We start from the raw sequence: 16,318 nt of genomic DNA on the forward strand, positions 1-16,318 counted from the left end.
AGGTGGACCAAATAGAGCCCAAAGAGGCCTTACTTCCAGAATAGTGAATTTCACGCCATTGCTAGAGAGACAGGTTGAAGTCATTGTGTGATGACAAGCCTAGTGAACGTAACACACGCAAAGTTGCTTTGCCTGGCTAGCATATTGTGCACAATTGTAGCTCTAGTAAAATGCTGTCCTGTTTCCTGCATTTTTTTCAATAGCATTTTGTTTTACATTAGTTTAATATGGTCACACTGGTTAGCAGGAATGACATATATATATTGGGACTAATTCTAATTTGCATTAAAATTGGACCCATGCCATGAGTTGTGAAGGTTATTTTGAGTTGTTTTATTTTTTACACTTTATTTTTTTATTTTTTAGATATCCATACATAAATCGAAGTGGATGAATACATTTGTATGTTTTCATATTTTGTTGGTGCATTCCTTATCTTCTATGTGGATGACCAGTGACTGGTGGTAATTATGCTCAAGTAGTTCCTTTTTAAGTGATGAGAATGTGGTAACTCTGTGTGGTTCAGTGTTTTGTTTTGTTTTTTGGGTTTTTTTTCGTCACTGTTTTAAATATTTTTAGATAGCTGTACATGTTTCAATATGTCTTACATTGCACCATCTCATTTTACATTTTAACTTATGTTTTTTGTAATGTTTTTTATATGTTTCTGTTCTCTGTATGTGACATTTACCCCTGATGCAGCCTGTTGGCAAAACATAGGTTCTGTGTGTACTATTGTTGGATATTAAATATTGCTTTTAAAACAGAACTCGGGGGGGGGGGGGGGGGGGGGTTATGCACACTTTTTTATTTATTTTTTAACCACTTGTATAGTGCTGGCATCCTTTGCTATAGTGACACAGACAAGGTTTTATCTTCTTTTTAAGGAAATGTGTTTTATTTCATGGTGTAGCTATTTGGGTTTACCCAGATATGTCTTCTGTATACAGGAAATCTGTGGAGAATTTCCTTAAACTTAAACAAAGGGTATAGAGCTTGGGTGTGACTTAAATTTCCTCATAAATCTTTAATAATAGTTCAAGGGAAAGATTGTGTTTTTTTAATCAAGTACATTTGAATGAATTTATTTCGACATATGAAGAAAGGACAGTCTTCAGTTAGCTGATGATTTAATAGAGGCTTTTGTTTTATTTGCAGATTATATTTTGCTTGGTTGCTTTATTATTCCTTTTTTTCTTTGGTGATTCTTTCTCCCCATATTTCTTCATTTAAAAGAGTAGGTCAGGGATTTTGCCCTCTAGATTTTTTTTTTTTTTTGGTATGTAATAATTGCAATAATTACTCTTTTTTTTTTTTTTTTAACTGATATGCGATATAGTGATTGTTAATTAAAAGAGAGAACCAGACCAAGAACCAATCCCCCACCACTAGTAACGTCCCAGTTTTCAGATTGAACTCCATTTACCACTACCTTTTGTCATCTATCATTCGGGGGGGGGGGGTTAATTGAAATTTTGAAATGAAATTAAAACCTACAAGAAAAAAAGAAAAACCACAGAGGGAAAAATTACAAGAAATATTAATACAAAGAGCACAGATAAATGCAACTCACATTATGGGGAGAAAAAGAAAACAAAAAAAATAAAATCAATGGAAAAAGAGAACCCTCTAACAGAAATCTCACATGTGATACCAGCAGTTACTGGATCTATAAAACACCCCTCCACCAAAACTCCCAGAAACAATTTGGCCAAAAGGCTTCAACAGTAGTTTTGGTTTTGGCCAAAACTGATCACGTATGTTCAGTGGAAGGCAAAAATTTGTGATTTCTCCTGTGTCTCTCTCTCCCTCCCTCCCCTCCCCTTCCCCTCCGCTTACCTATAGATACTCCAATTGGAGCTATCATATAATCCCTGGTGATCTAGGGGTGTAATCAGGGCAGGAGTGATCCCTAGTCACTCCTTCCCATGCTGGCTCTGCTCTCGAAATGGCTGCCATGACCATGGTAATCTTGCAAGACTGCTGCAAGAGGTCACAGCAGCCATTTGAGAGTAGAGCTGACATGGGGAAGAGCGACTGGGGTTCACTTCTACCCTGACTAGACTACCAGTGGTATGCAGAAGCTAGATTATTTGAGAAAGGAACCTGCAATGATTGTTTTTTTCCAGCACAAGTACTGGTCTGCTTATAGTGTTAGTAGAGAAATGATATTACAATATTTTTTTTTTTTTTTTATGTTAATTTATATACCGTATCTTATTGCATCTGCAAAACAGAACGGTTTACATATATATAAAAAAATTGGTATATACAAATAAACAGACATAGGAATTCCATTCATGACAGGAAAGCACAGCAATCAAGATAAACTACATAATAAATCAATACAAGTTAAAAATCTAATATCCAGTTAAGCTATCCCATTTTTCTTTGTCTTTTGACCTTATCTCATTATGCTAAGTTCTGTTCTACGTAGCTTATAAGAGAAAGGTTTTCAGAAGTTTTCGGTAATGGAGATAAGATTTCTCTAATCTGATCTCCTTTGGAAGGCTATTCCAAAGGGAGGGTGACAGGTAGAAAAAAGCCGATCTCCGTGTAGATTCCCATCTAGCCTTAGTAAGAGGGGAATGACTAACCTGTTATCTGTTAGGGATCTGAGAGTTCGCATAGCGGTGTAGGGGATTGTTAAATTCGACAAGTAGCTAGGGTTTAATGTGTGAAAGGCTTTGTGTGTCAGGACAAGAGCCTTAAACTTTATTCTTGCTTCGACCGGGAGCCAGTGCAGATGATGCAATAAAGGTGTTGCTCGATCATCCCTCCGGGCCCTACAGATCATACGTGCTGCTGTATTTTGAATTCTTTGTAATCGCTTTAAGTTTGCTTGAGTAATCCCAGCATATACAATGTTACAGTAGTCTAAACGTGAAGTAATATATGCCGATGTCAGCGTTTTGAGAGAGTCCTTACTTATTGAATTTCTGACTGACCGAAGCCGTCTCAGATGAAAGAAAGATTTTTTCACTACATCGGATACTTGTTCCTCAAAGGTCAATGCGGAATCAATAATGACCCCGAGATATCTAAAAGACTTAACTGTTGGAATATTCTGACCAAATAGCACAGGTACCACAGAGGGATATGTGCCTTGCCCTACTATCCAAGATGTAGTAGTCTTATCCGGGTTCAGTACCAGCTGATGTGTTGTCAACCAGTCTGCTACTTTATCCAAGCATATTTGAATGGGTGTAAGATCTATGTTCGATGGTCTAACATAATGGATAAGCAAAAAATCATCTGCATATGAGTAAAAATGAAGTCTGTATATTAGAAAATAATTTGAGAAATGTATTGCTCTTGATAGTAATTTTTCAGAGCATATAGTCTTCGCATTCACATCAATGGGCTTTTTTATTTTGGATTGTTCATCAAGCTGGTATAGTGTCCACAGCATAGACCAGTATCTTTACTCCTTTACCCTTTTTTTTTTTTTAGTAAGAATCTATATTATGCTTGTCCATGTTTTATAACTAAATACAAAAGGGGAAACACCTCAAAATGCTACTTTCTCTTGTTGCTTGTGCACAGTTTGGGTAAGCATAAAAGCTGGTAATCATGATTTTTTTTTTTAACATGTTCTCACAAAGTTATGTCTCAGAGGACATTTAACTACATCTACTTTGACCTGGGAACCTAAACATGCCAGACTTGTTGAGAAGCCCTTGTTAAAATGGTTTTCCTAGTTGTCAGTCTATGCTGGAGGGTGGTAATCTCCTGTGAATTTAGCAGAGGGCTTAGAGGGCTGCTGACTACAGGCTCTGACAATCCCTAGTGGGCCTCATTGGTTCAGATTAACACAACCAAACTTTAGTTTTCAGTTTCGGCTCGGTTGGCCTCTAACTGAGAAAATCTTAATCCTGTAACCACAAAACAGATAATCTTTCTTTTTAAAGAAAGACACCAAAATCACTAATTTATCATTCTTAGTGAAGAACATAACTAGTAAGGTAGCCCTTAAGGAAATATCTTCAGTGAGACTTTCCAAGAAATTTGCCAAATCAGGCGCCTTCTCCCATCACGTTCTTCATTAAAGATTTCTGAAAAACATAACGACAGTAGGGATATTCAAGACCTCTTTGAAATATTTAATCAACTAACTCTTACATGAAAGCACTCATTGTGGAAAATTAAAAAATCAAAGATTTCAAGCTGTCAAGGAATTTTTCAGCCCCTCCAGCTTAAAATGAGTGGAGAGGTTTGTCCTTGATTGCCAAATTAAGCTTTTGAAGTTCCATAATTTGGAGTGCCTCAACAGAGGAACACTTTTATTTAGATCTTGCCAACCTAGCTACTATCTCTTGAGAAAAGTGACATAACTGACCAAGCATCTCCCCCCACCCTTTATTATGGATTCAGTTCTTTTGACAACAGTCCAAATATCTTTCAATATCACTTCCTTAGATCCAGAGACATATTTAACCACAAGCCTCGTCTCAACAACTGCTTTGGCACTGGAACCACAACCCCTCTTCATGACGGGTTCAACAGGAATAGTTGCCCCAAGACTCATGCCAACAGCACTCACTAGAGAAGCAGAGTGTATACTCCAAAGAGGAACTAGGTAAAAGAGTTACCGTTGAAGGTGCAAGACCCGCAACCAAATGTTTATCCACAAGGCCTCGTGCGCTACAGTGATTAGTTTATAGTTTAATTTATAGTTTATTAAGTAGTTACTATACCACTTTAACTGGCCAAGCAGGGTAAAGTGGTGTACACACTACAACAAAATATAAGAAAAGGAGCTCCATTATTTATTAGTAAAGCGAAGATCACTCACTCTAGAACTGGACAAAGAGAGGGGGGGGGGGGGGGACAATATCATAGTGTCAAAAGGATAGAGACAAAAGGAAAAGGGGTAGTTAGCAAACCTTTCAGCTTCCTGATAGATTCTCTTAGTTTACTCCTAAAATTCCTTTAAACAAGTTAAGTTTTTCTGGATTTGGTCATGTTCAGTTGCAAGAGGGAATTTTTTAAAATTTACATATAGATAGAATGTGTGTTTCTTGCTGCAGTACTTGTTTTGTGTGTCCTTGTCTTGGTTGATAGTATGTCTTGTGATTTTTCCTCAGGTGCTCTTTTTGCCTTTGAGATGCTGTGTAACATGCTAGGGAAGCTGTTTGAGCCCTATGTGGTTCATGTTCTACCCCACCTACTGCTCTGCTTTGGAGATGGGAACCAGTATGTGCGAGAGGTTAGTAAAGATCTAGAATTCCCATATATAAAGAGGTATTGGGACTGGCCCAGTGGAAGTTCTGTGTCAACAGAATACCTATATTTGAATTGGGATCCAAGTTTTCTGGTCATTCTGCTGGTTATGACTGGGGCTGCTGAAGAGGCAGCATTTATAGCTCCTGTGAAGAAGAACCTGTGGGCATGATTCAAGGTATTGACTATGTGCTGGGTTCTGAAAGATTTGTTTGTAGCCCTCTACCAATCACTACTGCTATGATGGCTGGTCACTGGGGGGGGGGGGGGGGGTGAATGGCCCATGATTGAAATCCCATGATGCCATAGCCTCTGATGCTTAACACAGGTTCTTGCTAGATAAAAAGCGCAGGTATGGAGGAAGATGAGCCAACCTGAAAACAAAAAAGATGTTGAATATTGAGGAACCATCTACATGATGTAGCCATCATGGAGAGGAGAAGCTACAACCAGAGCCCACTCTATTTCTACATACAATTCTTAACCGTTCTACTCATCCCCATCTCACACATTATATTCTGCACTTACTGACTCTGTTGTGAAGGTGCAGATGGTGTAGTCCATACTCTAGGGAGAGGCTGACTGTGATGGTGAAAATAGAATGTGCCCTTTGTTTCCAGGAAAAGGCTGGCTTTGCTAATGGTGTGCATATTATAGGCCATATATATGATACCTAAAGAATCATGATCTGCTTTGCAGAAATGTGGAAATTGTGCCACAAGTCAGCGATCCTTCTGGAGTGGAGGAGTAGCCTAGTGCAGTGAACTTTGATCCTGGGGAACTGGGTTCAATTCCCACTGCAGCTCCTTGTGACTCTGGGCAAGTCACTTAACCCTCCATTGCCCCTGGTACAAATAACTACCTGTATATACTATATAAACCGCTTTGAATGTAGTCGCAAAAAAACACAGAAAGGCAGTATATCAAGTCCCATTCCCTTTCCCTGCTACCATTGGTTCTTGGATACTGTTATATATATTCTGGGATCAGCTGAGTACTTGTGTCTCTTACAGTGGCCAGTGCAGTTCACAACACTGAGCATGAATTATCTTGGTCAGACTTTTGTTATTCTGTTGTCATGGGTCAGTATTCAAAGGGTGTGTCTGGCTAACTTTGAAAGTTAGCTGGACATTGATTGTGCAAAAATAAATCCTGTTAAGGGCAAAATGTGAATCAAAGTGTTATTACTATCAGTGATATTCTGGGTGGTATTGACTGGATTCGCGTTAATAAAGATTAAATTGAAAAAAAAAGTTAGCTGGACAAACCTTTTTTGAAAATTCCCCCTTCTCTCCCACCCTTGTGTCCTCCCCATTTCTCCTCCCAGCAGAGTTTTGTCTGGGCAAATTATAACCCACTTAAAATTTTGCCATATGGAATCTTGGTGCTGTAGGTATTTCCAGAGGATGGTTGAACTTTGGTGGATGAGTGCCAAAATTCAGCACTTTTCAGCCAGGATTATTCTTGTTGACCAAATAGAAAACCTAAAGTTAACCAGACCAGTCTAGATGACTGTGGGCAGATGGAGACACAATAAATGAGCATTTCATTACATAGGCTCCCACTATTCCAGAACCTGTGAGATAGTTGTGTCAATCTACCAACATGTGGAGATAGAGAACTGAAAACTGAACTGAGACATCTGTCTCTTGGCATCCAGTGTATTGTGTTGGAACAATTGCATCGCTCTAATTGTAGGGGTAATTTTGGGCATATGCTACGACAGTCTGAACAATAGTGGATTTTTTTCTTTACTTCCGTTGAACTCTATGTATTGAATGTTAGGAATGAATGGCCCGCCTTCATTTAGGTGGCCCGTTGACAAGCATTTTTGATTGTTTTGAATGCGATTGGTTGTCCTCTGACAAAGGAGGTGAAACATTGCCTTTAAATTTTACTGGCATTTTCTATCAGTTAACCTGCCTGATCTTTGGGAGCAGTGGTCATGACACAGGATGACTACCACTGATGCAGCTTTGGAGAAACGGGGATTCCCCATTATGTATTGAGGACCCGTCGGCATGCTGGTCTATTTCTGGTTGAAGTAAGAAGACAGTGTGAGATAAGTGGATTATACAGAATTACTGACTTTGGATTACAGTGACAGTGATTAATGTTTTTTGCCTGTGGAATACATAAGTACGTAAGTACTGCCACACTGGGAAAAGACCAAAGGTCCATCAAGCCCAGCACTCTGTCTCCAACAGCGGCCAATCCAGGCCCCAAGAACCTGGCAAAACCCCAAAATTTAATAACGATCAATGGACTTTTCCTTCAGGAATCTGTCCAGACTCAGGAAGGCCAGCTGCCGTCACTACCTTCTCCGGCAATGAGTTCCAGAGTCTTAACCACGCGCTGAGTAAAGAAAAACTTTCTCCAATTTGTTTTAAACCTACCACATTCTAATTTCATCTTGTGTCCCCTGGTTCTATTATTGTTAGAAAGCGTAAACAAACGCTTCACATCTGTCCGCTCTAACCCCACTCATTATTTTGTACACCTCTATCATATCACCTCTCAGCCGCCTTTTCTCCAGGCTAAAGAGTCCTAGCCTTTGTAACCTCTCCTCATAAGGTAGTCGTCCCATCCCTTTTATCATTTTCGTCGCCCTTCTCTGCACCTTCTCCAATTCCTTTATATCTTTTTTGAGATGAGGCGACCAGAACTGAACACAATACTCCAGGTGCGGTCGCACCATGGCGCAATATAACGGCATTATAACATCCTCATGCTTGTTTTCCAGCCCTTGTTTTTTTCTACTGTGTTTGGGAATTCAGTTTAGGTCTTAGATTCCGCTAATATCCCCTGTAAAGAGTTCAGTTCAGTTTACAGCATTAGTAGGGCAGCAGTTACAGTTTTATAAATAAGATACCTTTTAGAGAGCTCTGACACCCGGTCACAGAGCTCCATGCACTTAACCGTCCATAGGCCTCTCACCAAACCCAATGCTTGACCCAATTCATGATCTCTTCTAAACATGACCAAACAACCCTCATACTCAGACCAGATAGCCCATCCTACTCCTACACCAGCAATCTATATTAACGCAAGATTTGTAGTGAGCAAAATCTTATTAAGGGAATTATTAGAATCGTCTATTCTAGGCTTTTTATTTATCTCTGAAACATGGCTTACGGAAATCTACAGCCCGACGTTACCCCATCTGTATCCAACCGGATATGACATCCTCCACTCCCCAAGACTAAACAAGAAAGGAGGAGGACTGGCACTATGTACAAGAGCTTTCTACCCATATCCTTAGTATAGGGGTATTCCCAGAACAGGAATACATGCTATGCAAACTCCATGGCAACGCCAAAGGAGCCAGCCAGATCGCTCTACTCCTTATCTACCGCTCACCAGGAGCTTGGTCTAAGGCTGAACCTACCATTTTAGAGGTCATCTCGTCTGCTATGTTCCAGTTTGCCGGAATAGTCGTCTTGGGAGATCTAAACCTACACCTAGAGATTGAAGCAGATACCAGTGTTCACAACTTTAAATCATTCTTGAAAACATCCGAACTCACTGTACATGGGAGAGGTCCAACCCATGAACAAGGCCGTACCTTAGACTTCCTTACCTCCTATCCCACCAACATGATTGCGGCGTTTGACAAAGTGCCGCACGAAAGACTCCTGAAGAAATTGCAGAGTCATGGAATCGGAGGTAGGGTATTATTATGGATTAAGAACTGGTTGAAAGATAGGAAGCAGAGAGTAGGATTGCGTGGCCAGTATTCTCAGTGGAGGAGGGTAGTTAGTGGGGTCCCGCAGGGGTCTGTGCTGGGTCCGTTGCTTTTTAATGTATTTATAAATGACCTAGAGATGGGAATAACTAGTGAGGTAATTAAATTCGCCGATGACACAAAATTATTCAGGGTCGTCAAGTCGCAGGAGGAATGTGAACGATTACAGGAGGACCTTGCGAGACTGGGAGAATGGGCGTGCAAGTGGCAGATGAAGTTCAATGTTGACAAGTGCAAAGTGATGCATGTGGGTAAGAGGAACCCGAATTATAGCTACGTCTTGCAAGGTTCCGCGTTAGGAGTTACGGATCAAGAAAGGGATCTGGGTGTCGTCGTCGATGATACGCTGAAACCTTCTGCTCAGTGTGCTGCTGCGGCTAGGAAAGCGAATAGAATGTTGGGTGTTATTAAGAAGGGTATGGAGTCCAGGTGTGCGGATGTTATAATGCCGTTGTATCGCTCCATGGTGCGACCGCACCTGGAGTATTGTGTTCAGTACTGGTCTCCGTATCTCAAAAAAGATATAGTAGAATTGGAAAAGGTACAGCGAAGGGCGACGAAAATGATAGTGGGGATGGGACGACTTTCCTATGAAGAGAGGCTGAGAAGGCTAGGGCTTTTCAGCTTGGAGAAGAGACGGCTGAGGGGAGATATGATAGAAGTGTATAAAATAATGAGTGGAATGGATCGGGTGGATGTGAAGCGACTGTTCACGCTATCCAAAAATACTAGGACTAGAGGGCATGAGTTGAAGCTACAGTGTGGTAAATTTAAAACGAATCGGAGAAAATTTTTCTTCACCCAACGTGTAATTAGACTCTGGAATTCATTGCCGGAGAACGTGATACGGGCGGTTAGCTTGACGGAGTTTAAAAAGGGGTTAGATAGATTCCTAAAGGACAAGTCCATAGACCGCTATTAAATGGACTGGAAAAATTCCTAATTTTTAGGTATAACTTGTCTGGAATGTTTTTACGTTTGGGGAGCGTGCCAGGTGCCCTTGACCTGGATTGGCCACTGTCGGTGACAGGATGCTGGGCTAGATGGACCTTTGGTCTTTCCCAGTATGGCACTACTTATGTACTTATGTACTTATGATCTCCCACATGGAAGCCTGTACCATGGTCTGATCACTTCCAACTGAATTTCACCATCAACATCTGCCTAACAAACCACCCCAAACATCACCCTGTTAAGCTAATAACCACCAGAGGGAAAATCAATGAATCCAGCTTCTGGAATGATTTAAGAAACTCCCTTACCCCTAAAAGCCCCAAACAAGAATCTGTAGAATTGGAATGGGACACCAAAGTCAAAACAGTCTTTGATAAAATAGCACCAACTACCACCAACAAGGTCAAAGAAATCCAAAAATCACACTGGTTCTCAGAAGAGCTATCACAGCTAAAACGAAACTGTAGAAACCTCAAAAAGAAATGGAGAAAAAGCAAAGCTATGGATGACAGATCTAAATGGAAACTCTGCTTTCTTCAGTATAAACATAAAGTAACCAACTCCAAGCGAAAATACTACAGCACCCTAGTGGGCCTGTACACCCTTGACAATAGAAAACTATTCACCGTAGTAAGAAACCAAACCTTCACCCACTCACCAGATAAAGAGCAACAAACATGCCCCTCCGCTCAAGATCTAGCTGACTACTTCGAAAACAAGGTCAGTCAAATTAGAGCTGAACTGACCAAATACAATTCAGAAGAAGAAAACTTAAGACTATGACCTAGAAGCCTATCCCACCTTAGATTCAAGCCATGGAATTAAAGCAAACCAACCACTGTCAATGGAAGATGTAAAATCATTACTACTTAAATGCTCAAGTTCATATTTCTTCCTAGGCCACTGTACAGAATTCTTGTTCCAAACTACCCCAACAAAAGTGGTTCATTGGCTAACAAACTGCCTTAATAGACTACTAAATTCTGGTTCTCTTTTCTCAGACATGGGTAAAGTCGTCCTCACATCAATATTAAAGGGTTCAGGGTTAGTCACAGCCTCTGCAGCAAATTATCACCCAGTGGCGAGTATACCACTCTTTACGAAAATGCTTGAATCATATGTTAGTAAACAATTCTCCAAATATCTGGACATGTTCTCCACATTACACCAGTCTCATTTCGGATTCAGAGCTGCACAGCACTGAAACCCTGCTCTTAGTACTAACAACGTACATCAAACAACACCTATGCAAAGGAGATCAGGTTCTACTACTTCAATTTGATATCTCAGCGGCATTCGATGCAATGGATTACATAATGCTACTGGAACGTCTGAATCAGATTGGAATAACTGGACCAGCCCTCAAATGGTCCAACAAATTCCTATCAAACCAAAACTACTCAGTGAAACAAAACAAAAACCTTTCCAAATACTGGGTTCTGAAATGTGGGGTTCCTCAAGGGTCCCTGCTCTCCCCCATCTTCAACTTCTTCATGTCCTCCCTTAGCTCCATACACCTGGGTTCAGGAGAACCATTACTATAATATGTGGACGACATCATTCTCCTTCTACCTCTGGTATCCTCATACCAAGATCCAACCTAACCAGTAACAATCGATATTCTCATCATTCAGACCTGGGCCTTGTCCAACAAACTGAAACTGAACACCCAAAATACAAAGATTCCCTGGTTCCAGAATCAAGGATCTCAGGTCCCAACTTCAATAACACTACCCAACAATACCACCTTCCCAATTGAATCAGAAACCAGAGTGCTGGGTCATCCATGACTCCTCACTATCATTGCAGAAGCAAGGAGTAGGAAGGGTAGGCTCTTCTCAAGAACCGGAGGAGACGTGTAAGAAAAAATAGGAACGACTCAACACAGCTGTGTTTCGGCGCTCCACGCGCCTTCCTCAGGAGTCTTATGATGTATAGCTGATGGTGTGCAACGATAGTATTAAGCTATGGTGCTTAAGGGTTCTTTTTTTCCCACCTTCCACCCCCCCCCCCCCCAAATAAAAAAAGAGAATGAAGCCATGGAAGGGAAATAAAGTACACACAAATTGTGATAAAATTTCCCATTTCCCTCCGGACCAAAGGCTTCCCCCCCCCCACACACACACATACATACCACCAGGGGCCCTCTGATCCCTGGAGACTAGTAGGCTAGAGGCTTTCTCCACCTGCCCAATGCAAGGCATAGGAATTTGAAGCCCTTCCCTTAATGCAGTTCATCTGAGGTTTGGCCCTCCCGCTGGGACCCCAACTCACTCTACACAGCACCATTTGTGAAGAGGCAGCCCCTGGGGCAGGAGCAAGAAGGAAATGCTGCTGCTCCCATTGCTGTCCAGATCGTCTGGGTTGATTTGGGGTCCAGGGGGTAGAGCCAGGACTGACCCTCAGATTAATTGATTTAAGGGGCAAGTTTCACATTTCTATGTCCTGTATCTGGTTGGAGGGGGGGATCCCTTTCAGCTCAGTAGCCACCAGGGATCAGAGAGAGGTCTGAGGTCCTACTTGCCTGTAGGGGAGTAAGACATTTTGTCACGTGTGTATTTCAGTCTTGTTTTCATTCCTTTGTTCACTGTTGCCTGGAAGTCCATGTTGTTCAAAGGTGCTTACAAAGTATAGGGTCAGTCTGGAAAGATTTTCTCTGTCTCCTTCTGCCATCAGAGGACCTGTTCTGTTAAGATTAAAGAAAAAGAAATTCAGCATGTAAGTCAAAATTTAATCTTTTTTCTGGCTATCTTTAAGCCACATATTCAGCTCAAATTTATTTGAGCTGAATATTCAATTAATGTTCTCTGCCTACATCAGGCGCATAGTAAATGACTCTAGTCTCCAGTCTTATAACAAATTGAGATGTATGATGATCTTGGTGGTCTTCAGAATTTGTGGCTCTGTTCACAGATGTTTTGGGCAGTGAGTGTGTTTTTGCAGGTCCGGGGTTGAGTACAATGATGATTTTTAAAGAGGTTGAATAAGCTAGATTTCTTTTCCCTCCCTGCCCCCACCCCCTCCTCTAAGGCTGCAGATGAATGTGCCAAGGCTGTGATGAGTAACTTAAGCGCCCATGGAGTAAAGCTTGTCCTGCCATCTCTTCTGGTAGCACTTGAGGAAGAATCCTGGAGAACCAAAGCTGGTATGAAATTGTCCATATTTGAAACACAAATGTCAGTAGCTCTGCGTTTCACCATTATTATTATTTATTTATTTATTTTTGGCAGAAGATTCTTTACTGGTTGGGGGCGAACAACTTACATTTCTCTTGTTTTGTAATCCCCTCATGCTGACATCCTTACAGTGAAGGTTTCAGCTCCCTGTATGCAGACAGTGGGTGAAAGTGATTCCATTTCTCTTCACTGTGACTTCTGTCTAGCGGGGGGGGGGTGTTAAATTATTCTAAACTATCCTTACCTGGACTTCATGATAGGGGAACTGTGGGACTCTAAACCTCCCCTCATTCTATCTTGAGGAAAAAGAGAGCAGGGTTCCTAGTCGCCCCTTATCCTCATTTTTCAGTAGGGTAGGGCAATGGGATTCTTAGTCCCTTCATATTACTAAACATAAAAATTGTAGGCTTCAGTGCCTGAGATCAATGTTTGGCATTATGCAAAATAAAATCCAGCAGTTGTAGTTCCCCAAATAAGTCTATGCAGTCAAAATAATACAATAAAATGGTAGGAGCCGAGAAGCTTAGAAAAATTACAACTGCTTGTATTGTGTAAAGTATGTACAAAAAAAATCCAACACTCAAGTGCATGAGAGGATTTTGTGTGTTTAATGATGGATATTAGTGCACTGTACACTGTAGAAAGCTGAACAATTTCAATGCACTTGTATATGGAATGTTTTGTGGAATTAAGCCATTGAAATTGATTATTCATGTTTGCGTCAAATATAATTCCAAGAAATTTCTGGGTTTCTGGATTTTCTGAAGTAGCTTCCACTGTTCTTATAGTGATGATTTTTTTTTTTTTTTTTAACGTTTGTAGGGTCTGTGGAATTACTGGGTGCTATGGCATATTGTGCTCCTAAACAGTTGTCCTCTTGTCTGCCAAACATTGTACCAAAACTCACGGAAGTCCTGACAGATTCGCACGTGAAAGTACAAAAGGCTGGGCAGCAGGCTTTGAGACAGATTGGTTCTGTTATCAGGAATCCAGAGATCCTGGGTAAGATCTTTTGTTCTTTCATTAATAGCAGGTGTTAAGACACTTCTATCCAGGTTGCCAGTCAGGAAAGCTGGATAGAAGTCTTACATACAAAAAAAAAAAAAAATTATTGGACTTTTCTCAACATGGCATTTAACACCAACCAGTAGCACAAATCCAATATAACATTTTTTATTTTAAAGCAATTTTTATTGGTGCGGAAGCTACAAAATGCAATACATTTCACTCAAATGAGTTGTGCAGTAAATAAACGAACAATGCTATCATCAGCAATAAAGAGAAACAATGCATAGAAAGCCTTACCAGTTCTGCATAAATATTCTTATGAACTATTACATAATCAACATCTAAGCAAGATACACAATATCCATGTCTATAACTGAAACTCCCCCTCCACTTGCTTCCTCCCTTTCTCTTCCACAGACTCCCCCAAGTCTCATCCACTCAACACTTAGCCCCAGGAGCGGAGGTCTTGACTCTCATGACCTCGCCATTCCTTACAAAAATGTGTCAATGTGCTTCCCATATTCTTTATAAATGCCTTCCATCCCTTTCCCAGTTCTTTCTGTTTAATGATTGTTCGGCCATCCAACAACCTACCACAGTAGCAGAAAAAGTTGTCATTTTTATCTTTGGGCCCAGACAAGTATTTTAATCTAAAGGAGACGGTTTTCCACCAAATGTTTTGCAGTGGTTGAAGTTTTTGTGTGCCACAATGGTACTGGAATGTCATAGAGCAGGTTGGAGTGATCCACTGTACTGGGCCAGTCCAGATTTCAAAGAGTATAGGAACCAGTGTGGCTAGCTATTCCCTTTCGATCATACATTTGGGTCTTGAATTGTTAATTGGATAGGTCTGGACACTAATTGGTAGTGTTTGCCCTAACTCTAGAGTCAAGTTGATTTGTTGTTTTGATAAAAGGTAGGTAAGTAGGGTTGGGAAGGAGGGGGGATGGGACGGAGAATATTGTGTAAAAATAAAAGTAAAAAACTACTTTTTTTTTTTTTTTACCCTTTGTTTATAGTTCATTGAAACATCACTGAGATGCTTTGTTTTATTTACTGTGAATAAATTGCTCATGATTGTATTGGTCAAACTTCATGATTTGTAGTTTCATGTTGCTATTCTAATAATAATTATAACAACAACAAAAAAAAATTAAAGAACATATTGAACTTTTGGTGGCTGACTGGAATAGCTTTCTCCATGCCTCCTCTTCCATTAATCCCTTCCCAGTTCTGTCTCCCATTGTTGCATGAACTACAATTTCTGAAATTGGGACCCCTGCAAATAACCATAAAACCTTTTGATGTAGTCATGGATTCCTACAAAACCTGTACCCTTTCTACTGCCTCATTTCCCTCCCCACTTCTTAATATAGTGCTGTATTTGCATAACTGGAAAATTATCTCTTGCTCATCTGGAACTGCTTCCGGAGGACCCTAAATGATACAAAGCTACCATCTTCTACAAACTAAGTTGACTTAAGCCCTGCCTTGCTAAACTTTCATTGACAGTAACAACCCTTCCCTTTCTACAAAATCCTGAGTGGTGTAGAACAAGTAGAAGTGTCCCTTGGAGGAGTGGCTCAGATTCCCGATTATATTACCAGCCTGCTAAGTTCATCTGGCCATCTGTCCATTGCTGAAAGTGTCCATCGATATCCAATCGCATAGCTGTAATCCAACTGTTTGTATTCCATTGGGGAGCGCTAGCTCAAAGGCCTTTATCTGCTGCTATTAAGCACCCTGACGCTTGTCTTCTCAGGCGTCCTCGCCCCTGCAACACTCGCTGCCATTTTGATTTGTTAATCTTGGAGGGGGTAGCTGCAGCTCGGGGTTGGGAGGATTCCACTGACGCCTCTGGCCCTAAAAACTCCTGGGCCTCATCCATCGATACCACCCGACGTTGTTTGCCCTCCTTATAGAATGCCAACGCAAACGGGTGCTGCCATTTATATTTGATGCCTTCTGCCCTTAGCCGCTCAGTTAGCGGGCGCAGTGCCCTTCTTCGCCTCAGAGTCGTGGCTGACAGGTCTTGAAAGAGCTCAATGGGATAGGTCTCCCAGATGATAGGGCTGATTGCTCTTTCTTTGCGCATTACTTCCTCAACTTTATACTCCGAGAAGCACGCCACTATATCTTTAGGCACATTAGCCCTGCGGGATCCCAGTGCCCGATGCGCACGCTCTATCCGAATAGTAGCTGGGGTGACTGT

At 41.1% G+C, this 16,318-nt stretch overlaps 1 protein-coding gene across 1 annotated transcript; it reads left to right on the top strand.

The window, feature by feature from the left end:
- The first annotated feature begins 371 nt into the window (after positions 1 to 371).
- Positions 372 to 15,133, top strand: LOC115459594 (eIF-2-alpha kinase activator GCN1-like). The gene is made up of 5 exons (XM_030189402.1): positions 372 to 464; positions 5,088 to 5,209; positions 12,953 to 13,067; positions 13,921 to 14,100; positions 15,126 to 15,133. Exons 2-5 carry the CDS (start codon positions 5,108 to 5,110, stop codon positions 15,131 to 15,133), a joined length of 405 nt encoding a protein of 134 aa, XP_030045262.1. The 5' UTR covers positions 372 to 464; positions 5,088 to 5,107.
- Positions 15,134 to 16,318: the final 1,185 nt, after the last annotated feature.

This window comes from Microcaecilia unicolor, unplaced genomic scaffold, assembly GCF_901765095.1.
Source record: "Microcaecilia unicolor unplaced genomic scaffold, aMicUni1.1, whole genome shotgun sequence".
Lineage (NCBI taxonomy): Eukaryota > Metazoa > Chordata > Amphibia > Gymnophiona > Siphonopidae > Microcaecilia > Microcaecilia unicolor.

Excerpts from the sequence above, each read along its gene's own strand:
- LOC115459594 (XM_030189402.1), top strand. The coding sequence starts at position 5,108 with ATGCTGTGTAACATGCTAGGGAAGCTGTTTGAGCCCTATGTGGTTCAT. Across the intron at positions 5,210-12,952 it reads GGAACCAGTATGTGCGAGAG|GCTGCAGATGAATGTGCCAA; the intron begins GTTAGTAAAGAT and ends CCCTCCTCTAAG. Across the intron at positions 13,068-13,920 it reads ATCCTGGAGAACCAAAGCTG|GGTCTGTGGAATTACTGGGT; the intron begins GTATGAAATTGT and ends TAACGTTTGTAG.